We start from the raw sequence: 27,450 nt of genomic DNA on the forward strand, positions 1-27,450 counted from the left end.
TCCAACTGTCACCCACAGCAGGTGTGTATTGGAGATGTGCTACAGGCACACAGGGCTAAGAGCTGAAAAATATAATCTTTCTAAAAGTTGCATTTTTAAAAAGGGTAGTAATACATTTAACTGTACCAGTAAAGGGGATTGATCACAAACATTCCAGTGATATGAAACATGACCGCTCTAGTCCTTCTCAATCCAAAGTCTTTGCTTATTAGTGTAACTAGCAGCCCGTCCCGACGTTGTCCATTATGAAATAGAATGTGTGTAATGTGTGTATTTGGCAAGGGCAATTTATTTTAAAATCTCGCGGTAAACAACATTTTTTGTTTCATTAGAATAAGGACGGAGAAGGCCCAGCTGCAGCCCTTGTTGATGTTAGCAGGCGTGTGTAATTGGTGTAGTGATCCGCCGCCTGAGCCCGGCTACAGCCTTGGTTGATGTTAGCAGGCGCGTGTAATATCGTTGAATGAGAAAGTTATCAGCCCCGGGTAAATCTGTTTAATGAGAGAGTTGAGTGACTGCGAGTAGGAGAGGCTGCAGTAATTGTCCCTGCAGACACGCTCATTAGCGTGTTCCCCCGCTTGAGGCCCAGATGCAGGCCTGTTTGATGTTAGCAGGTGCGTGTTCCCCCGCTTGAGGCCCAGCTGCAGCCCTGGTTGAAGTTATCGGGCGCGTGTAATTAGTGTACTGATCCGCCGCCTGAGCCCGTCTAGAGCCCTGGTTGATGGTAGCAGGCGCGTGTAATTTCGTTGAATGAGAGAGTTCAGTAACAGCGCGCAGGAGAGGCTGCAGTAATGTTACTTACCAAGCCTCCAGGTGAACGTGATCGTCACGGCCACAGCAGACGATCTTCTGATTAATGTACTACCCACATGGCATGAAGGGCGGAACGTAGCACACGCCCCCAGCGTGCCCGTTCATGCGGCGCAATTGCGTTCACATGGCATGAAGGTCGGACACACGCCCCCTGTGTTTCTCACGCCCCCAGCGTGTCATGCCCCCAACGTGCCCCTTGATGCTGCGCAGCAACGTAATAGGCACTTGTATGTACGACTCACATGGCATGAAGGGCGGACACAGCCCCCCAGCGTTTGTCAAGCCCCCAGCGTTTGTCACGCCCCCAGCACACGCCCACAGCCCACGATGTGATGGCCGTACCACACGCCCCCAGCATTAGTCACACCCCCAGCCCACTCCCACAGCACAACGCAGACACACCCACAAGGGACTACTTTGCTGGCACGGTTCTTTTATCTTTTAAATGTATAGAGGAGTTGGCCTAACGGCTAAGACGCTCGACCTCGGACCTGGGGATCTGGGTTCGAGTCTTGGTAACGACGCCAAACATCCTGTGATTCTGGGCAAATCACTTAATCTCCCCATGCCTAACAAACATTAATGTGTGTCCTTATGTAACGTAACTGGTGCTATGTAAAGCGCTCTGATACCTGATTCAGTTCTGGTCAAGTTTGCGCTATATAAAACTCTGCAAAAAAATAAATAAATATGGTGGCCGTATACATAGCCTATGTCCTTCTGCTGCAACTGCCCTTTCCAACGCTGTATTAGGTGTTGTGATTGGTGCTGTGGTTACTGAGATTACCCGCCTCAAAGGTTTGGGCTCTCTTTATAATATTAGTATGGATAAGGAATTCCCAATGTCAAATCAAAATCAAATCAACTAATGAGAGGGGTAGGCCTTGAAGTGGTGAAAAACGAATTTGGGATTCTTTACTACCAGGACATGCAAAACATGAATGTAAATGTCCTACCTTTTGATTACACAACACCGTGCCCTATGGGTTTCCTTAAAGGTAACTTATATGTAATAAAATGAGAGTTTAAGGATTGACAAGGGGGTTTAAATGCAAAGTCAACATGGCAGTGTATATTGTACATACAGGCTCTGCAGTGGCAGGCTTGAGGCATGTTTAAAGTACTACTTGTATTAGTGGCACAATTGGTGCTGCAGGCCCACTTGTAGCATTTAATTTACAGGCCCTGGGCACCTGTAGTGCATTCTACTAGGGATTTATAGGTAAATTCAATATGGCAGTTGGGAATAAGTCTATCAAACCATGTTTTAGGGGAGCAGCACATGCATGTTATCACAGTATGGCAGTGGGAATGTGCTCAGAGTCCTAAGGCCAACAAAAATAATTCCGCAAATTTGGAGGCAAGCAGGCAAAACGTTTGAGGGAAGACCAACCTAAGGCTTTCAAGTCTAACAGTATTGTTAAATTTTAAAGAACAAATAAAGAAAATGCATTTTTGTTGGACACAACTAGAACATGACATCTGCTCTAGGTTTTATTTTAGAATGATATTTGTTCTAACTGTAATGACCTTTTTTATTTAGCTTGCCCGTTTTTATTTTGTTTTTCCTGTCAATAGTTTTGCACATTTAAAAAGAATAACACTGCACAGCTCACAAAGGAGGGGGCCCTAAAATTATATTATCGAATCCATCCACACGGGTGTTGATTTTATGGGCCAGTTTCATACCTTAGTTGTTTGAATGTCTAGTCAGAAAAAAAATACTACATGCCTTGAGAAAGTCAACAGGTATGCAGTTGTCAAATATTAGTTTTACATTTTGTTGGGTTACTTAGTCCTACTGTACCAGTTGAAGTTGTAGCTAGGCCAAGAAAACAGTGTTTAAAAATACATTGCCAGTGGTGGTCATGTGAATTGTTTTTATGAACACGATTTAGATTTTATGAAATGTATTGGCACATTGAGTAGAACTTTGGTAGTTGGCCAGCCAATAGGGCACATTCTTTTTCTGCCAGACCCCCTACCTCCGGTGTGAGCTGTCCCTGTGGGTAGCTTCTCTGCTGCACCATCAACTCATGTCACTGACATATTGCTTAGTGTAGCAAGTTTGGTGCATAACTTTTGGCTCTGTTGGCAAAGGGAGCATAGCATGCAGTGAAGCATGGTTGCTGGAGAAAACGTACTTGTAAGGAATTGGGTTGTTGGTTGACTGTGGTGTAAGCCTTGGACAAGTACGTACCACAACCCTTGTCACCTTGTCAAGGTATGGCACAAACAATCCTCAAATTTTCTTTTTCCAGTTTTTTCCCGCCCTTGGTAGCTTGGCACAGAACAGTCAGGCTTAAATTAGAGACAATGTGTAAAATATTTGTGCAACACTTCAAACAGCAAAACAGTGAAAATAAACCACAAAAGAAGCCAACGGCAGATTAAACAAATAAGGTATATTTATTTATAAATAAACCAAAACAACAAGAATCTAATTAGTAGAACCAGAGACCTTGAATTTTCGAATTTTTTGTGTTAGTAGCAGCAAAAAGCACAAAACGCCAACTGGGGATATCTGGTCTGGCTGGACCAGGAGAAAGTCACAAGTTCAGGCTGACCGCTATGGAATGCAGGCCGGCTACATAAACCCGCTGAGGCCCGCTGAACAGAGTACCTTAAATCCTGGTTGTAGAGCATTGTGTGGATCCGTGTTCAAGATGCGCCGCACAGCTGAAGCGATGCATTGGTTCCGAGATGCGGCGAGGGTACAGTGCAAGTCCTGTTGCGTTGTTGTTGAGGCTCCTGTCGACTGGGCTTTGGATGCAAAGTCCAGTGTCTGGGTGCGGTGCATATCTGGCGATGTGTTGGTTCTGAGGGGCTGTGAAGTAGAGTCCGTAATCGCCGTTGCAGTGGCCGTCAATGAGAGATACGAGGACCTGGGCTGTGGTTGCGCTACACCATGGGGGGTAATGTGTTGGTTCCGAGGCTGCGGTGGGCGATGGTGATCTTTGTGATGGGTCCAATCCCCACAGCTGGGCCAACGCATTGGTTCTGCTCAGGGAGTTGTGCCTTTTGAAGTGGGGAGGGAACTTCTAGAGGCATGCCTTTGAAGTGCACAGATGATCTGCCTTCCCTGCCCTTGTTCCAGACTAACTACAGGGAATATGCATCCCTTTGTGGGGTGACTGGACATAGCCTATTCAGGTGTAAGTTAGGCTTGGCCCAGCTCCTCCGTTTCAGTCCTGTCCGTGATGGCCCATCTAGTCACACCTAAGCTCCCATTGCATGTGGCTGTCTTGGGGGAATACACAAAGCCCAACTGCCAACTATACCCAGTCATCTCACCAGAGACAGGCTGCAGGCACCAAATGGTTAATGCAAGAAAATGCAGACTTTCTAAATGTGGCATTTACAGAATGGTAATTAAAAATCTGTCTTCACCATGATTTCACTTCACCAAATTTTAAATTAGGATTCCAGAGACACCAAACATGAACGAGTTATCTCTTTCCAGTTGGAAATCACACTTGTAAAATCTAATGAGGCAGTTCCAATATTATCCAATGGGAGAGATGGACCATGCACAGTGAAAAACAAATGTAAGAGTTTTTCGCTACCAGGACATGTAAAACTGGAATGTACATATCCAACTTCCCTTAGGGCTATCTTAGTGGTGACGGCAGGTACGGAAGGTGACTGTTCTTTTGGAACAGATTTTGGCGCGGAAATGAGGGACCTATCACAGTACCCCATGGTGCCGTATTTGAATATCTGCAGCAGTATTAGAAATATTGCTTTTCAACAAAGCTCTGTCATATGGTTACTGCGGTTCTATATATTGTGTTAAGTTAGCATGAGTTTATTAAATGTTTAAACGACATATTTTCCTTCGGCTTCAGTTTGCACACGGCACCTATTGTTATTGTAGCTTTCAACCTAGACGAAAGATGTGATTTATTTGAGAATAATATGTTATTGCTCTGATATCAGTCGTGCTTGGTACAACTGTCTGCACACTGAGAACTGCACCCTCTAAGAATAACCTAACACAAGGTTGCTGAGAGCCGGATCCTCGCACCACATTAGACATAACACAAATAATGTTGCTGCCAACACTTCATGAAGTCGCAGTGTCTGTGATTAGAGCGCTTGTTCATTACACTAGCCGTAATGTTCAGGACGCAGCCCCTAGGGGTGCGCAGCCAGCTTCGAGCAGAACAGGCTGGTTTGAAAATCAATCCTGTCATGGTGAATTCCGTGATGGGCAAAAAGCTCTACGCGGGTTTAAGATAGAGTTACAGGGAATGAATCAACACACTTGATGCTTCGCATGCAGAGAGCTGGTAGCTGTTGATGTGATCTGCTCCTACTGACCATTAGAGGTATGGGCCCGCCCTGCTAAAAACCCAAATGAGACCTTCTTAGATATAATATAATATGCTAAATAGGGTGCGCGAAATATAGGTGATACAAACTTTATATAGATTTTGCATTATAATATGCTATCACCATTCGCTTACTATGGATTAGTGACTATGCTGTTTATAATAGGTACGTTGATATTATATAAGATACTGCGTTTGAGAACATTGCATTGAGAAATAAATATTTCAAACTTGCACGTTTGTTCTTTGACTCCCAGTTTTTGTTTGTAATGATTATATAACGAAAGAGTGTTCATGTGTTCCACGATACCTGAGGTACCCTAAGTTCATGTTCTGGATTGTCTAAGACATTGGGAAGTTATTAGTACCAATGAGACACTGTAGCTAGCTTGGTAAGGGGATTTCTGACACTATGGTGAGTTTTGGGTCACCCTAACTCACCCAGGTTCTAGATCTCTGTGCACAGTTCTGTGGGAGAACGGAAACCCTGCTACATGGCGCCCATACGTTGTTGGCCTTATATCATGACACTCGAGTAGTATATCATTCAAACCTGAACCCCTTCATTCCCGTTTCCGGAAAACGGTGGTGTCGGACAACCTACCTATTTTTGACATAGGTCTTTTTCAAGCTTGAGTTAATTTAAAAACGGTTTCTTTGAATTACTACCCAGTTGTGCTACAAAGTATACTTTGTTTTTTCGACTTCCTGTACTAACATGGCACAAGCCGTGGACATCCCGCAGCATAGTCGCATTGCGGTGCGTGACCACTTGCGGGCTTTTAATGTCCCTGTGGAAGGCTTGGCTGTGGTTCTGGTGGTGAGTGCGGAACATGCTTACCCGTACGAACTATTTTATTCGTGGGTGACGTTTCCACCGGTGAACGCTAATTCTGGTGTTTTCCATTCATACACTGCTACGGCTGTACCAGTTGCGTATGCTCCGTACAGGGCACTGGAGGTTCCTATTGATGCTTGGCAGCATGGAGTTTGGTTTGGTGGCGCCTACCACACGCTTTAACCGCTCCGAGGTTGGGTCCTTTGTCAATTCCGGGCACTAATTGGCCCGCTTTGGCTGGATTCACTCCTCACCCTAATTGCGCCACTTGTAACGTGGCTGATCTGCGGCAACTTCATGAAGTCGCAGTGTCTGTGATTAGAGCGCTTGTTCATTACACTAGCCGTAATGTTCAGGACGCAGCCCCTAGGGGTGCGCAGCCAGCTTCGAGCAGAACAGGCTGGTTTGAAAATCAATCCTGTCATGGTGAATTCCGTGATGGGCAAAAAGCCCCAGGACAAAGATGATTTTCCGTTCTGGCTTGCAGAGTAATTCGGCCAGCTGGAAGCTGTGTTTCCTAATACGAATCCTAGTGACAAACACCAGATTCTAACGCTTAGTTTACCGAAAGATTTGGCACCTGAACTTGTTGACTGTGAGACCTGGGGTAAGACTTTTGCAGCGGTCTATTCGAGGTGCTATGGCACCCCGTCTGTGACCAATCTGGGTGCGGTCCTTAAACGTGTTCAAGATGACCACGGACCGGAATCGGCGGTAGAGTTGGGTATGCGCCTGTGTGGCACCTTTGATGTAATTTGCGATCTGATCCTTGCGAATGTCAAGGGGGATGCAGTGAACTTTCAGGTTGCTAACGCTTTGGCGTTAATTCCCGAAGCCGAGAAACCCCGTCAGTTGGCAAGGATCATTGTGGCGGCTTATAAAACGGTTGGCCGCAATGCAAAGGGTCTTAAGGCTTTTCCTGATAAAGAGAAAAAGCAGCCTCAGGGTCAGTCTTCGGAAACTAGTGGTCAACAAAAGTCCAAGAAACAAAATTGGCCAAAAAAGCAGACTCAGGGTAAGCAACAACAACAACAAACACAGGTTTCTGCTCCTGCGTCTCCGTTGCCTGCGCAGTCGGATCTAGTTTATGATTTGCGCGATCGCGCGATGATTAAATCACCTGAAAGGTTTCAGGCTTCTGACCAACGCTCTCCTCGTTCCTTTCAGGACTCATTGGCTCCGTCAACCGGTGGTGGAGGGGGCGGCAGGGGGCGGGGTGGCCAGCAAGGACGTGGTCAGCCCCGCCCGCATAACAGTGGAGACCAGCAGGAAGGCGCTACGCCCAAGAGACCACAGTTTGCCACGAGGAAAGTCGCCGCCCTGACAGCACATCGATATGCCCCAGATAGTGAGAACGCGGCTTCGGAATCTAACGTGGGCTCTGACCTTGCTGGACAGCGCGGCAGAGATTACCATAGTGAGAGAGGCCCTCCGTCCACAGTTGAAGGTGACAGCGACTGACACTTATGTTGTAATTGAAACTGCTGATACGCATGTTGCTCCCCCTGAACGACTTTTTGAAATTGTCCTGTTAATTGAAGGTGACATGCAGCGCACTGTAAAAGGGGTATTTTGGGAAAATCTTTCGTCTACGTATGACATTTTGCTTTCGGAGGCTGACTGGCCCCCACCTTTTGTTCTCGCAGCTCCGCGAGGGGAGGAGGTGATCCTCCCCAGTTTCGTGCACACTGTATCGAGAGTGGAGGCGCTGCATTTTGCAGAAGAGTGGGCTCTGGCGCTTGTGCCGGCTGTGTACCGCAATCAGTGTGGCTGGGATAAATTGTCTCCAAGCCACGAGATTCCGTTACGGTCTCAGCCGCAGCCTCAACCTCAATATCCCATACGACGTGAAGCCAAAGCTTCAGTCGCGGCTATCCTTGAACAATTGGAATATCAAGGTGTAATTGAAACGTGTGCGTCACTGATGAATAACCCCCTTTTTACTGTAAAGAAGCCGGACGGCTCATATCGTTTGGTTTTGGATTATAGGCATTTAAACTCGCATTGCCGTAACTGCGCAGTACAGAATACTCATGGCTCTGCTTTAGTGAACTGTCTTGAGCGTAAACGGTTCAAAACCACACTTGACATTTCCAATGGTTTTTATGCCCATAGATTAGACGGTCTAAGTTCCCAATGGACCAGCTTCACATGCGGCGGTGTGCAAAAAATGTTTCGGCGTCTCCCAATGGGCTATAAGAATAGTCCTGGAGTATTCTCTGCCCGCATAGTCTCTCTTTTGGAGGGCTTCGACCCAGTTGCTTGTTCGTATGTGGATGACATTTATCTCACTGACGACGATCTTTGGGAGCATCTGTGTCGAGTGAATAGCATAATTTGTAACTTTGCAGACATAGGTTACAAGTTTAACTTTGCAAAGTCGCACATTGCAGAGTACACGGTGTTGTTTCTCGGCTACGAGCTTAACAACGAGGGAAAGGGGTTGGCACCTCACTTCCTGGAGAAATGCGCTCAGTTGCGATCTCCGACAACACTGAAAAAATTACACTCTTTACTGGGCTTTTTGAATTTCGGGAGGGCTTACATTCCGGAATATGCCCAGCGTATCAAGCCTTTGTATGCTTTGATACAACCATCTTTTTCCAAATCCTGCTGGCTGCCTGAGCATTCAGCCATTCTGCAGTCTTTGCAGGCTGATTTGCTCGCTTCTGATTATTTACAGACTCGTGATAACCAGACCAACCTGGTGATAAGAATTATCCCTGGGGCGGGGGGGTTTAACATACCTGACTTTTAATGAAGGAGATGCAGTACCTATTGCTTACAAGTCACACTTGTACACTTCGGCTGAACTGCGTTTTTCCACTGTGGAGAAAGTTTTAACGGCTGTGCAGATGGAGATTCTTAAAGAACGTGCCCTGTCACAAGGAAAACGCATATTGGTTGTGACCCCGGTCCTGCCTTGGAGGCATTTACGAAAGCCAGTGTACCAAATGCCAAAGCTTTGCACCCTCTGTGGATTCAATGGGCTGCATCCTTGTCATCCCAGGATGTCACGTTTATTTTTGACGCCACTTTACGGTCTCAGGAGTATTTACAGTATGAATTTGTTCATCCTGCTCCTTTAGCAATGCAGCCGTTGGAGGATTTCCATTGCATCATTTACACTGATGGTTCGGCGCAGGTTGCGCATGGCTCTAAACATGCCTACGTTTCCGCATGCGCCATTGTGGTCGGTGCCATGGTAAACGATGAGTTCAAGTCCAGTGTCGTGCACACGCAGACGCTTGGGGACTGCACCGCACAATTAGCAGAGCTTCGTGCTCTGATGCTTGCATTGGAGTACACAGATCCTAGTGTGACGACTTTGATCGTAAGTGACTCTTACTACTGTGTCCAGTCTTACAATGAAAACTTGTTCTTTTGGATTCAGAATGAATTTCGTGATTCCAAGGGTAGCACTATAAAACCTAAAATGATCTGGGTCCGAGTGGCGGAACTTAAAGAGAAGTTGCCAGTTGTGTTTGTGATTCGTACTCTCGGCCATCAGCGCGTGGGGGTCCACGCTGTTGGTAATTCGCTTGCTGATGAAGCAGCGAAATCAGCGGTATCGAAATACTTAGTTGCAGCAGTCACGAGGTCCAAAAGCAAAATAGATGATGACATCTTGGCAGCTGTTGCTGCGACCGCGATGGGAAGTAAATGTTCGAGGCATATGGGCTGCAGATGGTACATTATGAATAGATCGCCATCTGGTGTTGGGCTCGGATGATTGCACTTTGTTTTTCTCTTGGAGAGTCTTTTGTACGTTGGTGACTCCTCCCTTAGTTGGTAGTGCGCATGGGCATCTGCTCCATCCTTAGATTGTTTTTTTCCGCCATCGGGTTCGGATGAAGATCGAGACGCTCCAGATCAACTTCAGAAGAAAGTGATTTTTCGGCGCGTATTCCCTTTCCAATTCGACGGTATTGTTAGCGAACGCGTTCTTTTCCATTCCGACGCGTTACAAATTCAAAATAGAAGAGAAAAACTTGGATCTACGTCGAGGAACAGGAGACCTTTCTCGACGCAGTCAAGCCCGGAGTCCATGGAAAGGACTCCATTCAAAAAATGTCCATCGTGTGGTGCTAAGTTCCCACACAAGGACCTACACGAGGTGTGCAACCTCTGTCTATCGCCTGAACATGAATCCAGGGACTGCGAAGCCTGCGCAGCATTCTCCTCCAAGCTAATGATTAGAAATCGTCGAGCTCGAAGACACGAGGCTTCCAGAATGCAGGCGGAGGCAATCCCGGAGCTGTTCGGAGACGAACAAATCGAGGAAGAAGAGGACCAGTCGGGGTCGGAAGGGGACCAGTCGGAGGTTGAAGAACTCTTCGAGCAACAAACCGTGAGTGACGACGTCCCCTTACCGAAAAACCGACCCCGTGCGGTAACGACCCCGCCCTCGGGCCCGGTCAAATCGCTGAAAAAAGTTTCCGACGCCCCGCCTTCGGGCCCGGCAACGAAACCGAAACTGAAACCGAAACACTCGGAATCCCACCACGTCGGATCCGAGAAAAGGGCGTCATCGACTTCGACACGAGGCTGCATACAAAGGAGAGCTCGGTATCGAAACATTCCATGTCGAAAAAGAAATATTATGTATCGCCCAAAAGACACTCGATACCCAAAAAGTCGGAATCGAGCAGACACTCGGTGTCGAAAACAGAAAGATCTGAAGATCGAAAACAAAAACAGCTCTCGGAACCAGGACCCTCGGTACCGATTCAAGAGCAACAAACAGATCCCAAGCAACAGATCTTGTTTATTGACCCACAAACTGGGAAAGTGGTCACGAAGAAGAGAAAGAGTGAACAGTCAGAAGATAAACCTCTTCCTTCAAAAAAGAGAACAATGGGGACGAACATAACTCCTCCTGCTTCTCCTCGTCCTAGAGACACACCCTCTTCTCCTATTCCTCACAATAGGCCACATATTCCTACACCCTCCACACCAAGACCAGCTACACCTCAGTCAGATGTAGACAGTGATATAGGGGAGGGAGAACCTCAAGGGGATGACGAATCTATCCCAGATGAGGAAGATCCATGGGAAAATTACGATGTAGGGTCAGATGAGGACAACGACCCAGAGCTATACCCCTCAAAGCCTTCACCACCTGATGATAACACAGGTTTTGTGCAGCTCATTAATAGGGCAGCAAAATATCACAAACTAGATATGCACACAGAACCTCAGATAGAGGATTTCTTGTTAGAGACTCTACCTAGTGCACAGAGAACATCAGGTACTCTTCCTATGCTAAAGGGTCTTCTCACTCACACAGAAGAAATATTCGAAAACCCAGTGAGAGCCAGGGTGTTAAACCCAAGAATCGATAAAAAATACAAAGCGGCTCCAAAGGACCCAATATTTATTAGAGGGCATGTACCTCTAGACTCGCTGGTGGTCTCAAACGCTCGTAAAAGAGCAAACTCATTATCTACAGGAGAGGCTCCTCCACCAGATAAAGAGTCGAAGTTAATAGATGCATCAGGCAAGAGAGTAGCATCACAGGCAGCGAATAGCTGGCGTATAGCTAATACACAAGCATTACTCGCACGTTACGACAGGGCACATTACGATGAGTTAGAAAAACTTCTCACACATCTTCCAAAAGAACATCAGAAGAAGGCAGACCAATTAATACAGGAAGGTAAAATAATAACCAATACTTCCATTAAGTGTGCATTAGACACAGCAGACACTGCAGCAAGGTCTATTAACACTAGTGTCATGCTAAGAAGGCACGCATGGCTCAGAATCTCAGGATTCAAACAAGAAGTTCAAACAGCCCTACTGAACAGACCATTTGATCAGAAGACATTGTTTGGTTCAAGTACAGACGAGACATTAGAAAAGATGAAGAAAGATACAGAAACGGCTAAGTCAATGGGAGCATTGCAACAGCCAACGCACAGAGGTTCCTTTCGTAGATCCACCTATAGAGGGGGCTCAAAAAACACAGGAACAAATCAGCAATCCACATCTTTCACACCAACATCACCCAGAGGTAATTCAAGAGGTAATTACAGAGGTAACAACAATAAGGGTAGAGGCCGCGGAAATAATAACAACCGCAACGCCTCAACACCAAAACAGTGACTTCATAGATCTCCCCCCCGACCACATAACACCGGTCGGGGGACGTCTATCACAGTTCCTACCTGTCTGGGAAAACATCACGTCATACAAGTGGGTGAGACAAATTATCCAACATGGTTATTGCCTAGAACTCACAGCTACCCCACCAAACATCCCCCCCAAACAGCGCCCAATGAGTCAGGATCATCTGACATTGTTAAGAGAAGAAGTGCTAGCACTTCTACAAAAGCATGCAATAGAGAAGGTCCCAAAGGATCAACAAGGAACAGGAGTATACTCTCTATACTTCCTGATCCCCAAAAAGGACGGGTCCCTACGACCAATATTAGACCTCAGACCTCTCAATGCTTACATAAATTCGGAACACTTCCACATGGTCACGCTCCAACAAGTACTCCCTTTACTGAAGAAAGGGGACTTTCTTTCTACACTGGATCTAAAAGACGCTTACTTTCATATCCCAATTCACAAAGCCCACAGAAAATACCTAAGGTTTGTGTTAGAAGGACAACACTACCAGTTCAAGGTCCTTCCGTTCGGTGTTACAACAGCACCGAGAGTTTTCACAAAATGCCTAGCTGTGGTGGCAGCGCACCTAAGAAGACAACAAATACATGTCTTCCCGTACTTGGACGATTGGCTAATAAAGGCCAAATCAAAGGAAGAATGTCTTCACAACACACAGAAGACAATTCAACTGCTGCACCACCTAGGGTTTACGGTGAACTACAAAAAATCACACCTGCAACCAAACCAGATCCAGCAATACCTGGGGGCTACAGTAGACACAGAAAAGGCAATAGCATACCCCAACCCAATCAGAGTACAGACAATGGTCGGGTTAATACAAAGATTTCAACCACAACACTCACTACCAGCACGAGTGTTTATGCAACTATTAGGCATGATGTCCTCTTGCATACTGCTAATACCACATGCCAGACTACAAATGCGCCCACTACAAGAGTGTCTAGCGACACAGTGGAATCAGGCTCAAGGTCAGATTACAGATCTGGTGTTGGTAAACGACCGGACGTATCGCTCTCTGAAGTGGTGGAACACAGAAAACATTTCCAAAGGACGGTCGTTCCTAGAGCCAATTCCACAAGTAATAATAACAGCGGACGCATCGCTCTCCGGATGGGGAGCGCATATGGACAAATACACAGTACAGGGGAAGTGGAGTGCGCAGCAAAAGAAACTGCACATCAACTACCTAGAACTATTAGCAATATTTCTAGCACTAAAAGCTTTCCAAATGCAAATAACAAACAAGGCAGTCCTGATCAGAACAGACAACATGACTGCAATGTATTATATTCAAAAACAGGGGGGGACACACTCTCTCCAACTGTCCAAACTAGCACAGGACATATGGAGATGGGCCATTCCTCAAAAAATCTACCTGTTAGCGGAACACCTACCAGGAATTCAAAATCAAATAGCAGACATCCTAAGCAGACAGTCAGAACAAGTTCACGAATGGGAACTGCACGACCAAATACTACAACCATTCTTCCAAAAATGGGGGCAACCAGAGATAGATCTGTTTGCAAATCATCAGAACGCAAAATGCAAACAATTCGCATCCAGGTACCCACACCAAAGGTCACAGGGCAATGCACTGTGGATAAATTGGTCCAACAAATTTGCTTACGCGTTCCCTCCTCTACCACTAATTCCATTACTGGTGAGGAAACTGCAGCAACACTCAATGACAATGATACTAGTGGTACCCACGTGGGCAAGACAGCCGTGGTTCACCACGCTGCTACAACTCTCACAAGTACCACATCAAAAGCTAAGGTTATTGCCCATGCATCTTACACAGAACCATGGAGAAATAATGCACCCAGATCCCAAACAACTGAACCTAGCGATCTGGCTCCTGAGGTCATAGAGTTTGGGTATTTAGATTTACCACCAGAATGCATGGAAATCATTAAACAGGCAAGACGTCCTACCACCAGAGCATGCTATGCAGCAAAATGGAAGAGGTTTGCTATACACTGTAACAGTAAGCACATCAACCCTCTGGACGCATCCACTAAACAAATCATTTGCTATTTATTACACTTACAGCAATGTAATCTAGCATATACCTCTATTAGGGTTCATCTAGCAGCCATAGCGGCGTACCTACAAAACAGGCAACACCTGTCACTGTTTAAAGTACCAGCAATTAAAGCTTTCATGGAAGGACTCAAAAGAGTCATTCCACCAAGAAGACCACCTTCCCCAGTCTGGAATCTCAACATAGTGCTTACCAGACTAATGGGGCCACCCTTTGAACCTATGCATAGCTGTGAAATACAATTCCTCACATGGAAGGTGGCCTTCCTCATAGCTATCACGTCACTTAGAAGAGTAAGTGAACTGCAGGCTTTTACGATTCAAGAACCATTTATGCAGCTACACCAAAATAAAGTGGTTCTTAGAACAAACCCAAAATTCTTACCAAAGGTTATCTCAGCATTCCACATCAATCAGTCAGTGGAATTACCGGTTTTCTTTCCAAAACCACAAACAGTAGCGGAAAGAGCCCTACATACACTGGATGTTAGGAGGGCCATATTGTACTATATAGAGAGAACACAAACTTTCAGAAAGACAAAACAGCTATTTGTTGCGTTTTCTCCCACACATAAAGGCAATCCCATCTCCAAAGCGGGCATTGCCAGATGGATTGTAAAATGCATTCAAATATGTTACTTAAAGGCAAAGAGAACATTAACTGTTCCTCCTAGAGCTCACTCTACACGTAAACTAGGAGCATCTATGGCATTTCTGGGAAACATTCCACTAGATGACATATGCAAAGCAGCTACCTGGGTTACACCGCACACTTTCACAAAACACTATTGTGTAGATGTGCACACAACACAACAAGCTAGAGTGGGACAAGCAGTATTAAAAACATTGTTTCAGACAGTTGCAACAGACACGGGCGACCACCGCTAGGGCGAGAACTGCTGTATAGTCTATTCATAATGTACCATCTGCAGCCCATATGCCTCGAACGGAATATGCTACTTACCAGTATGCATCTGTTCTTGGCATAGAGGGCTGCAGAGTGGTACATGCCCTCCCAGCCTCCCCGGAAACCTGTGTCTGTTCCAACATTATCTTATTTAGATACACTTACATGGGCACTCTTATCTGTATTCTACTATACTACTCCATCTAACCCTACTATGGCAAAACAATCTAAGGATGGAGCAGATGCCCATGCGCACTACCAACTAAGGGAGGAGTCACCAACGTACAAAAATCTCCAAGAGAAAAACAAAGTGCAATCATCCGAGCCCAACACCAGATGGCGATCTATTCATAATGTACCACTCTGCAGCCCTCTATGCCAAGAACAGATGCATACTGGTAAGTAGCATATTCCATCCTGCGGGGTTCCCTTCTAAATACACATACCACTTAAGTCCCGATAAGGTTCCTTATGTGAAAATTCCTGATGTTGGCGAACGTCTAGTTCCCAACTCGGATCGCAGGGCTGCTTTGATTACAGCGGCTCATGAAGGTGTGGCGTCTGCGCATGCGGGCGTCTCAGCGACTGTAACTCAGCTACAACAAAGGTTCTGGTGGCGGGGACTGTACAAACAGACGCGCGATTATGTCCTTCAATGTGACATTTGCCAGCAGATTAAACCTTCAACTGCTGCGTGTCCGCCTCAGACACAGTTGTACATCTCGAATAAACCGCTTGGATGCGTTTATTTGGATCACTGCGGTCCATTTTCTTCTGATACTGCATACAAGTACATCTTAGTAGCAGTTGATTCATGCACACGCTTTGTGTGGGTATGGCCACATCGAAGCGCTGATTCACGAACTGTCATCAAGGATTTGCGAGTCTTTATAGGGATTTTTGCCTGTGGTACCTTCCATTCGGATCAGGGTCCGGCTTTCGCCTCTAAGGCGTATAAGGATGCTATGGTTTCGTTGGGGGTCCAAGTCAAATTTTCGAGTGCGTACAGACCCGAGGGTAACAGTGTAGTGGAACGAATGAACCGCGACTTAAAGCAATCTTTGACAGCTCGAGTTATAGGCAGTGGCAGAAACTGGTTAGCCCATCTCAATGGCATGCAGCGTGTGCTTAATAATCTCCCTAGAAGGTATCTGGGTGGGCGGACCCCGTACGAAATGCTCTTTGGTATCAAGATGTACGTCCCTGACCTCAACGGTCTAGACTGCAAGGCCCAGGCCACGGCCTTTGACGTAGATGAACATTGCAATGTTTTACAGGATCTACAAAAGACCAGAGACAGTCTAGCAAAGGAACATTTGCCCTCCACATCGGATGAGGCGTTGCAGATCCCGGTAGTTGGCTGGCTACCCCAAGTTGGAGAACTGGTTCGAGAGAAGATCGATAACAAGAAAGAGTTTGGTCCCTCATATCGTGCACCGGTTCGAGTTCTTGGAGTGAAGGGCACAAGAACAGTCATTTTACCACCACTTCCAGGTCGTAAGGAAAACTGATTTATTTCTATTGACAATGTCAAGACACACAGGGTGGCCGATTCTTCATAGCATGACACCGGCTGTTTCCTGTCCTACCATGGTGAGGCATTCTGTGCTGGCAATAACTTCTGGTGCAGAACAGGAGGTGTCCCTCGAGATGCCTGCCATATCCAGTCCTTTATTAAATACTATTCCTGTTACTAACATTGATGAGCTGAACTACACCTATCCTGCTGACTTATCTATGCCGGATTTGCAGACTTGTTTGGCCGGCCAGTCCAGATTCTCTTTTGACTCTGTTTCGGAACTTTCAAAGAAACCCTCAACTATTGCAAAATATGCCACCTTATTTAAAAAACATTTTTTAATTCCCCCTTGGACATACATTTGGTTGATTCTATTTTCATTTTACCTTTTTATGTCAATTGGTTTTGTGTTTTATTTATTCCGCCTGATCGATGGTCACTATGTTAAAGAAAGAACAGGAATTCGGTACCTTAATGGAACATTGGCCCCTCTTTCCTCTTCACATTCAGCACACAGACTGAAACGAAACTTGAATACAGTCAACATTACTGCTTGGCCTGTCCTTGATAGGATTGTGTGGGATGCGGTTAGATTTCAAATACATGGGCCCACTGAAGTGATTAATGTTCCGAATGTGCTTAGAGTAAACATGGGGGATGTGATTAAACAAAATATACGTTCTGATGATTGGGATATTCAGGCCGTAGAAGCATTATTCTCTGATTTGAAATACTATGCTGCCTTTGATGCTGAGGATCTGTATTTAGATTCTATTAATTATGGTGATTTGTTTTGTTTTCAACATTATGGTAATCATTTTTTACATAAGACAAATTCCAGGAGGGTTGCTGTAAATTACACACAGTGGGAACATTGCCCTGCTCCATTGGGAGGCAGCTCCAATACGTTTCTGAAAAAATACACTTATTTCACAGATTTTAATCAATCAAATCCTGAGTCATTTTATTTCAAAATGACACAAAAGTCCATGTCCAAAGTTAGACTTACCGATACAAAATTGCTATATTCGAAGTCCTTTCTAGACAGATTAGCTGTAGATGGCTACGAGTTTTGGAAAGGAACAATTGACCTTAAATCAGTTTGGGTTACCAAAGATTGGCAGGTACAAGGCACTGAGGCTTTGCACCGTGCATGTCTCATCCCGAATCACATGTTGTTTCTAAATTCTTCCATTTTCCAGACAACATGCTTTGGATTGGCTACTTCTAAAAAATTAAATACACCAATCATTCCAGATTTAGAGGAATATTCAGGTTGGGGTAATTATACTGAATTGTCCATTCATGAGTTACAAGCTCTATTGCACAATTCATCCTTTAACGTTTCCAGTTTGGATTCCAAGGGTTGGCTGATGTGGCATAGGAGTGCTGATTCTTGCCAACGTCGTTTTCTGGGTTTGGCTGATGGGTTCACAGAAGTCAGACCTGATCCCCGTTTTGAAGATGATTATACTGTCACAACTTATTCTGTGGGGAAACTGTGTCAGAATTGGTTACAACATTCCACGTTAGCTGCAGTTAAACTACATCTGTCTCAATTAACTGAAAATGTGGATTTAAACTATTTTATAAAAGGCCCAGCTAAAGGTAGATCTAAACGGTGGATTTATGCGGTTTACAATGAAATTTGGAAAGTTTCTCAAATTGAGGCTGCTAAGCACCTAAGGGCAATTGATCAAGCAAATTTAGAAAAAGTGCTTGCAGTTGTCGATAACAGTATTAACACGCTTTCTTCCCGAATTTACACGTTGAACAATATTGTGTCTTCTACTGTTGACATTGTGAATGATGAAGTTTCCGTATTGTATCATGGTCAAAATCAATTGCGTTCTGTCATGCAGTTTGCTTGGACACTACAGACTCTGAAGGCTGGTCGAGTGCCTTGGAGTTATATGAACGTCTCATCACTATTTGCCCCATTTAATTTGACTGACAAGCAGCGCATGCTTTCCATGCGAGATGCATCATTTTCTATGTTACACATTGAAAAATTAGAATCTTTGCCCTTTTCTGTAGCTGAGGCAGCTGCTGCTACATGGCTTATCCATGGTATTATTACTTTACCATTTGCTCTATATAAATTTACAAATTGTATGCGATATATTGCTATAGGGCGATATGAACCATTAGGCAGTGCTTTCCTCCATGAGACATGGTCTTTACCATACACATACAGATGTCTAAAGGAGGGGAAGGAAGTGAATCTGAATGGTGAAGAATGCACACAGTCGCCTGACCGTTCACTAATATGCAGACACATCCAGTTGTATGGTTCTTGTAATCAGGACAAGCCTAATTTAGCCTGTGTTTTAAAAGGCACACCGGTTCCTGCAATAGTTCCCACCTTCACTTTATTGTCTAACGATAGTTACTTACTTTTGAATAACGAAATGTGTTGTGGGTTAATGGTCGGTATCGCCTATGTGGTTACTGTATCAGAACGTGTGGTGTGTTGCAAGAACGTGGTATATCCACCCACGCATGGGAATTCAGATGTTTCCATTTGGCCGCGAATCCCAACCTTGAGAGCGGAGTTCAACGGTTTGAGCCGCATAAGAGCCCTTTTGTCTCAGAAAGAAGTGGCCCTGAGCTCGGCCCGTGAAACTTATGTCCTTCACATAGCTAACACACGCACAGAGGTGCAGGCACTTTTAAATACTGACTTGCCGTTTCATTTCTGCGAGCTGGTTCATCAGATCTTTAATGCCTCCTCCACGTCTGGAATCGCACATTTTTTTAAAGTGGTTAGCAGTGGTCTCGTGACTACGTTTGAAAAAGTATTTGGTATTATCCCTGCGTTTTTTCATTCTATATTCGCAAGATTGTTTGGCGGATTCCCTGTTTTGCTGGCTTTGGCTGCAGGCGTTTTGGTGATATTTTGCTTTGTAAAACATGGATGCCCATCCTGCACAAGGAGCCGCTCAGCCCCTTCTAACTCTGTTTCGCAACCGGATGCTTGAATACTATGGCACCTTACCGCTTGCGACTTTGAGCATGGCTTTTGGATTGTCGTTTCGATTTTCCTATTTCACATGTGTCCAGCCTGTGTTTCATTGCCTGAGCTGTGATTTCGACTGGGCCATTGATTTGTGTCTCTGCTTGACGACTTCTCCTGTTTTCGATTTTGATCAGCTGATGAGCCCCGTAGTTGCTCACGAGTTGGTTTGTTCTGGCGAAAGGGTTATGGCCGTGGCAGCGATGCATGGACTAATGGGTCAGTGGGACATATCCTCAGCGGCGAATGACTTTCTGGCACATAGCTTTCTCGAGAACCCACTGAGTTGTCCTCTGATGTTGCTAGAGGATTCGGTGCTGGAGGAGCACGTATGTTCTTTCCCATTGCTTAATTGGATGGCTGAACTGTTTTCGGATGATGACAGTGATTTCATGTTGGAAGCTGTGGCTACCTATTTTGCATATTCTGTCGACCCATGAGTGGCTTTGGAGACTTTCATTATTATGGCACATGACTTTTTAGTAATTCTGAATGGTGCCTTTTTTATTACGAACATTCGACTTTTATATGTTCTAGGCCTATGATCTCGTAGTTGGCCTCAAGTTTGAATTTTTTATATTTTTGTGTGGCCACTATAGGCATTCATACATATTTTTAGTTATCAAAAACTTATATACATTTACATACATTTAGCTTGGCTCAATATTGTTGAACTCTGCTTTCATGTTTTGCCTCTCATATAGTATTGGCTTATATTTTTTTCCCTTTTTTAACTGTCCTCGGATCATTGGGGGGGGTGTCATATGGTTACTGCGTTTCTATATATTGTGTTAAGTTAGCATGAGTTTATTAAATGTTTAAACGACATATTTTCCTTCAGCTTCAGTTTGCACACAACACCTAATTGTTATTGTAGCTTTCAACCTAGACGAAAGATGTGATTTATTTGAGAATAATATGTTATTGCTCTGATATCAGTCGTGCTTGGTACAACTGTCTGCACACTGAGAACTGCACCCTCTAAGAATAACCTAACACAAGGTTACTGAGAGCCTGATCCTCGCACCACATTAGACATAACACAAATAATGTTGCTGCCAACATTGGGCTCTACGCGGGTTTAAGATAGAGTTACAGGGAATGAATCAACACACTTGATGCTTCGCATGCAGAGAGCTGGTAGCTGTTGATGTGATCTGCTCCTACTGACTATTAGAGGTATGGGCCCGCCCTGCTAAAAACCCAAATGAGACCTTCTTAGATATAATATAATATGCTAAATAGGGTGCGCGAAATATAGGTGATACAAACTTTATATAGATTTTGCATTATAATATGCTATCACCATTCGCTTACTATGGATTAGTGACTATGCTGTTAACTCTAGTTTTTATAATAGGTATGTTGATATTATATAAGATACTGCGTTTGAGAACATTGCATTGAGAAATAAATATTTCAAACTTGCACCTGTGTTCTTTGACTCCCAGTTTTTGTTTGTAATGATTATATAACGAAAGAGTGTTCATGTGTTCCACGATACCTGAGGTACCCTAAGTTCATATTCTGGATTGTCTAAGACATTGGGAAGTTATTAGTACCAATGAGACACTGTAGCTAGCTTGGTAAGGGGATTTCTGACACTAAGGTGAGTTTTGGGCCACCCTAACTCACCCAGGTTCTAGATCTCTGTGCACAGTTCTGTGGGAGAACGGAAACCCTGCTACAGCTCAAAAGTAGGATTGCTTTGGGTACAGGCGTACCTTTCATCTTCAGCTGTATTGGAGATCAAAGAGGAATGAGAAATTGATACTATCGAACTTTGAAAGCTGATTTGACTGAATTACTGGGATTACGTACTTCGAGCCGTTTAACTTCTTCATATAAATTTGGACAAGTTTGTGCCTTGAGAAAGTCACGGTAGTGACGAAACGCGCGTTGGCTCTCGTCTTTTCTGTAACAAGGACTGGACCTCTATTCACATCATGGAGGAATTTTTTGGATTGTGTTAATACAATTGACATATTCTGGCCCTTGTATTGTTTGTACTAATTGTAATACGTTGTTATTCCATGAAAAATAAATTAATGATGAAATAGATGAATGTACTTTTCATGTTTCCTGTGCTACGAGGAATCTCTCTTCATTCTCTTCTTTGGGCTAGACTGACAGATTACAGTCTCAAATGAAGTTTGTAAAATTGCGAGTGCCAGGGTGTTCTTTGTAAAAGTTTCACAAGTTTCTGTTGTTTCTTGTATTTTGTACACCTTAGGTAGTGGGGTATTTTTACCCAGAGTGGCACCGTCCTTACTTCTCTATAAAAGGTTACTTCCCAACACCTACCTTATGAGCCAACTAATTCAGCTATTTCGAGGTGCGACGTTTGTATCCACCACTACCTTCTTGTTTTCTATAAATGCTATTCTAACCTGCACATGCAGGCTTTGCAGTGACAGGCCTGGGACATGGCGATGAACTCCCAAATTGAATTCCTCCAGCCCTCCCCTCTGGCAGGGGTACCTCCCTATGCCACATATGTTCCACTTGTCAATAGTGTTGTGGCTGCTTTTTGCCACCTTCTGAATCTTTAGAACTATGTGGATGATTTCTGGGAAGCCTTTTTAAACAGTTTTAAGACAGACCGAGAACGTTTGTATGTCTCAGTGAACAGAAGGCCGACACTGAAGCAGGAACGGGAAATGACTAAATCACATATCTCTGACTAACATTAACAAAGGAGTTCATTCGAAGTCGAGCTGGGCCGACTGGAGCGGAGATGGGCAGTCCCTCACACCTGGACGTATGGGTGACCACCTCTGATGAGAAGCTTGATTTCTGTGTCCTATTTATTGCTCTATTAATGCAAGCTTCTATAAGTAGGCCTTTGAGCGATTGCATAGGCTGAAGAATGAGAAAGTTTGCCTGGCAGTGAAAAATTTTGTCTGCCTTTCACTGTGACTTAGAAACAAATACGGCTCAAGATAACTCCTTCATATATGTATGTTAGGATCTGATCTCATTTTTTTAACTTAATTTATTTTTTGTCTTTAGTATGAGGCCCATTGGCCCTTTTTTATATGTTTTAGGCTTCTTATCATTGGACTGCATTTTATGTAGTGTCTTCTTTGAAAAATAACTATATTATCCCCGCATTGTTCCTGAATTATGTAATTCTGCTCTATTTATTTATGTAATGTTTTTTATTATCTGTAGCTTTATGGTTGCAATTGGCTGAGGAAAGTTTTTGTGACAGACTGACTGTTCATTATTGCCACCTTAGACACTTGCATAAGGTGTATCCTATACTTTTTACAATCTAGTATCTACTGCTGGTCACGTTTATTAATGCATGCACCTGTAGTAATCCTGTTGAACCAGGCTTTAGATGGCCTGTTACTCTGATGATATGGCACACCGGGTTCAGCAACTATTGTATGTCCAGGATGCTGGAGTAGAGCCTTTGTGTGTTTATGAAGTATGTAACCCCTGTCTCCCGATTGCCTCTTGGCTCCTCTTATTGTGCTGATAATCTTGAACCGGTGCCAGAGCACTGATTCCAGCTTGAAAATGAGATAAATAGTTTACATGGTTTCCACATTGTCTACTACAAAATGATGCGGGTAGAGCTTGTCTTGAAGTTACTGTTTCATAAAGTTGACTGTTCTGTCTTCTTTATTTGATGTTACAAATGTTTGTTTTTTTATCCTAGTTCCTAGAATTAAGAATTGCAGTCCTATTTAGTGTTGTGACATTTCTCTTCCAGCACGCAGCAGAACTGGAACAAAAGCAAAATGAATCTGAGAACAAGAAGCTCTTGGGGGAAATCGTGAAATACAGCAATGTCATCCAGGTAGGTTGCAAGGTGAAACGAACATGCAAAGCGGCTTCATAGTTTCACAAGGCACGACATAGTACTGTGTGCTCATCTGCGGACATGCAATCCACAAACAGCCTGGCCTTCACTGCTGGCGATGCCAGAACGGCCTGACTGTGCAGGTTGATGCCGCTGGTGCAGCACTTAGGCACCAGTATGTGCAAGCACAGCACAGCACAGCACAGGTTAGCTGAAGATGCAAGGACACCACGGTGCTGCATCCAGACTGATGGATTCTGTAACACATGCTCGCGGTTCACGGTGCTGAACATTATGCCCTGTTAAAAAACATCACCAACATCAGTGACAACACAGATTATGGCGGAGCAATAATCATACTATTTGGGTATTTCAAATATAAATATAAATCAGTTTATATCCTTGAAAAGTAGAATATGATCAAATGAAAGAAGAATCAGATCACTACTTTTCATGATATGATGTTATTCACACCATTGTTATAACGAGCACATTATTACCTTGAATTGTCGAACGGCAAAGATAATTAATTCGGACTCGGGAACCATAATTTGACAGTGTCTGTTGTCGTGATTGTGTGTGTTGGGTGTGTGTAGTTTACGTGATTCGCCGTTTTTGCGTTTAAAAAAATTGTATTGTGCCCCAGCTTGCCACGATTTTAAAACTTTACCCACCTGCATTACTTTTGTGCCCCAGATAGCCCCCATCCTCCCGTTTCTCCGTCTCTGCCGATTCTGGCGCTGGAGCGAGACTGGGAAGGACCGGGCAGGAGGGAGACGCCATCTTAGGGAGGGTGCAGGGTCGGCGCACTAGTTGCTCGGGACCCCACCAGACGGCCCCATATAAAGATGACAACAGACTGGACGCAAAGTGGACGCGTGCAGCCGGCGCGCCGGTGGCACGCCGAAGGCGCAATCAAGCCCGTCTGCGCCCGTCCCCACCAGACCGCGTCGGGAGGCGGGTGATGCTGCCCAGACACCCTCACCCACGCTGAATGTTTTAAAATCTCACTCGTATTCAGGAGAAACTCTTCGAACTATTATGCGAAATATGCCAAAAAGTTCAACTAAGGGGGAGACAAGCTGTTGTACATTTCCTGTCCTGTTGGAGGGACCACTGTCGTGCTACGCATGTCACTTCCAAAGCATGCAAGGGGAACCCCCAAGTAGGATGTTTCCCCGAGCGGACCCCGCGGACTGCCAGCTGATCCTCACCCACATTCCGTGCAATGTCCGATCTCTCGCAAAGCATGCGATAGAGATATGGGATTTGATTAACACCCTCTCACCGGACGTATGTTTTCTTACAGAAACATGGCTCAATCCCACTAACATACCAGCGGTTAACATAGCTATTCCCACAGATTATAATTTCATTCAACTTGATAGAAAGAAAAAAGTGGGAGGGGGCATAGGTATTGCTTTCAAAAAGGAACTTAAAGTCCAATGGACATCGTCCATAAACAATGATATGATGGAACTAGGTATGTTCAGGGTACAAGTGTCCCCGACAGTCTCATGTGATGGGGCCCTGCTCTATCGACCACCAGGCCCCTAATCGAAACCCAACTTTACCACAGCCCTGACAGAAATTATTGCCATGCATGCTATTACTTCCAATAACTTCATATTATTGGGCGACTTTAACTTTCATGGTGAAGTCAAAGATAACATAGAAGTAAATAAGCTATTCTCAAATCTGAACGATATGGGACTCAGACAGATGGTACTAGGTCCCACACATTCGGCAGGCCACACCTTAGACCTCATATTCACTAATTCACAACTGCTGGAAGTACAGAAGCCACAGCCGCCTATTTGGTCAGACCATTATCTAGTTCAATTTTCCCACCAATTTCAAGTAGGGCCAAAAAACAAGGTCAATCCCTTATACCTACAGGAACATTATAAAAGACCATGGCACAAACTGAAGATAGATAGCTTTACCAAACCTTATATAGACCAAGCCATAAAAATTGAACTTATGGATAAAGATCCCTCAGCCATGCTAGATAGTTTTAATTCAGCCCTAACTAAAACGTTGGACCTAGTGATCCCACAAAAACAGGCCACAATACCTCCAAGGGGGCCCTCTGCCCCATGGTACACAGATGAACTCAGGTCCCTAAGAACAACATGTAGAGCACTCGAAAGGAAGTGGAGGAAGGGAAAATTTTCAGGAGACAGGACCATATACAAGGGTGCATCAGCCCATTATCATCTTGAAATAAAAAGGCTTGATGCTTCCATATCCAAGATCAAATAGAAAACTCTAAGAACTCGTCCAAAGCTCTTTTTAACATTGTTAGAGACTTTTCCTCACCCTTAGTATGTAAACAAGTTCCAGTAGAATCACAGGACCTATGTGATTCCATTGCACACTTTTTTCATGAAAAAATTGAAAATATCTATACAAATTTTTGGGATCAAGATACAGATGTGATACAGGGAAAAAAGCCAGGCATCTCCCTTGAACCCAACGGAGCCACGCTTAACCATTTTAAGCTTATCTCACTTGTGGAGATGACAAAACTGCTATCAGCAGCTAAATCAGGATCTCCACAGGACATCTGCCTGCCCAGTACAATGGCTCTTGTATCCTCGGTCTGTGCCCCAGCCGTCCAACGAATTTTCAATGTATCAATTGAAACAGGCCTCATTCCTGGGGCCTGGAGAGAGGCGTCCGTCCGGCCTATTCTGAAGAAGCCTACCGCAGACCCATTGCAGTTGAGTAACTACCGGCCAATATCCCTGCTACCCCTACTGGGGAAATTGCTGGAATCTAATATAGATGCCCAGCTTAGTCAATATCTGGAAGCAAATGATCTGCTGGACCCTTCCCAGTCTGGCTTCCGCCCAGGGTTTAGTACCGAAACTGCAGCGTTGGCCGTTACCGAATACCTTAAGATGTACCCTCGATTCCGGGGGCTCAGCAGTCTTGGTTCTCTTAGATCTCTCCGCGGCCTTCGATACGATATCTCATCGAAGGCTAGCGGAGAGACTAGGTGAATGTGGCATTGGAGGCACCGCCCTACGGTGGTTGAAAACTTCCTAAGGGACAGATGGCAAACCACCACGCTTGGACCATTTACGTCTAAAAGTAAATTCTTGCTAGATAAAGGGGTGCCTCAGGGATCGTGCCTCAGTCCCTCCTTGTTTAATGTTTATCTGTCCCCCTTGGCTAAACTCATCCAATCCTTCGGCTTTGAAATTATTTTCTATGCCGACGACACGCAGCTGCTGTTTCCAATTGGTAACAACTTCCCGGATGAGAAACAGCGTTTCACGGATGGTATGCTAGCGGTCGCGGATTAGATGAGGGAACAGTGCCTACAACTTAACCCGGGAAAAACCGAGCTAATGCTCTTGGGGAAATCTGCACACCTTTGGACTGCCGATAGGTGGCCTTCGAAACAGGGTGAAGCACCAATACCATCCACCTCTGTAAAAAGCCTGGGAATCCAATTAGACACCAAGCTAGACATGAAGGACAACATAAAGAACACTACAGGCTCATGCTATTATAACCTACGGCTACTGCGTAGAATTATTCCCTACTTACCCCTGGAACACCGGAGAACTGTAGTGCAGGCGATGATTGGAAGTAGGCTAGATTATGGCAATGCCCTGCTGGCAGAGGTTGGAAACACAGCCCTTTCAAAATTACAAGTAATACAGAATACGGCTGCCGGAATGGTCTTGGACTGCCCTCCCGGCACTCCATCTCTTCCTCTTCTCAAACAGCTACATTGGCTACCAATCCAAATACGCTCCGTATTTAAGATCTGCTGTCTGACCTTCAAAGCTCTCAGAGGTGAGGGCCCAGCCTACCTTAGAAATAAACTCACTAAGCACTCAAATGAACGCAACCTTAGATCCAATTCCCTAGCCCTCCTGAATGTCCCCAGGATTCGACTCACCCGCACCGGCGGCAGAGCATTTTCGTTCATAGCTCCAAAATACTGGAACTCGCTTCCATTGACGCTGCGGGAATCCACAAACTACATGTCCTTTAGGAAACAACTAAAG

At 44.8% G+C, this 27,450-nt stretch overlaps 1 protein-coding gene across 5 annotated transcripts in view; it reads left to right on the forward strand.

Annotated features, from left to right (window-relative positions):
• The window catches only part of ITPR2 (inositol 1,4,5-trisphosphate receptor type 2), a 1,555,333-nt gene that overhangs the window by 363,403 nt on the left and 1,164,480 nt on the right, over positions 1-27,450 (forward strand). For all 5 annotated transcript variants that reach the window (XM_086920227.1, XM_086920242.1, XM_086920233.1 and 2 more), the window contains exon 4: positions 23,333-23,419. In XM_086920227.1, coding sequence (XP_086776353.1) covers positions 23,333-23,419 — 87 coding nt within the window. The remainder of the gene's footprint in view (positions 1-23,332; positions 23,420-27,450) is intronic.

The sequence above is a fragment of the Lissotriton vulgaris genome, chromosome 1_1, assembly GCF_964263255.1.
Source record: "Lissotriton vulgaris chromosome 1_1, aLisVul1.2, whole genome shotgun sequence".
Classification (NCBI taxonomy): domain Eukaryota; kingdom Metazoa; phylum Chordata; class Amphibia; order Caudata; family Salamandridae; genus Lissotriton; species Lissotriton vulgaris.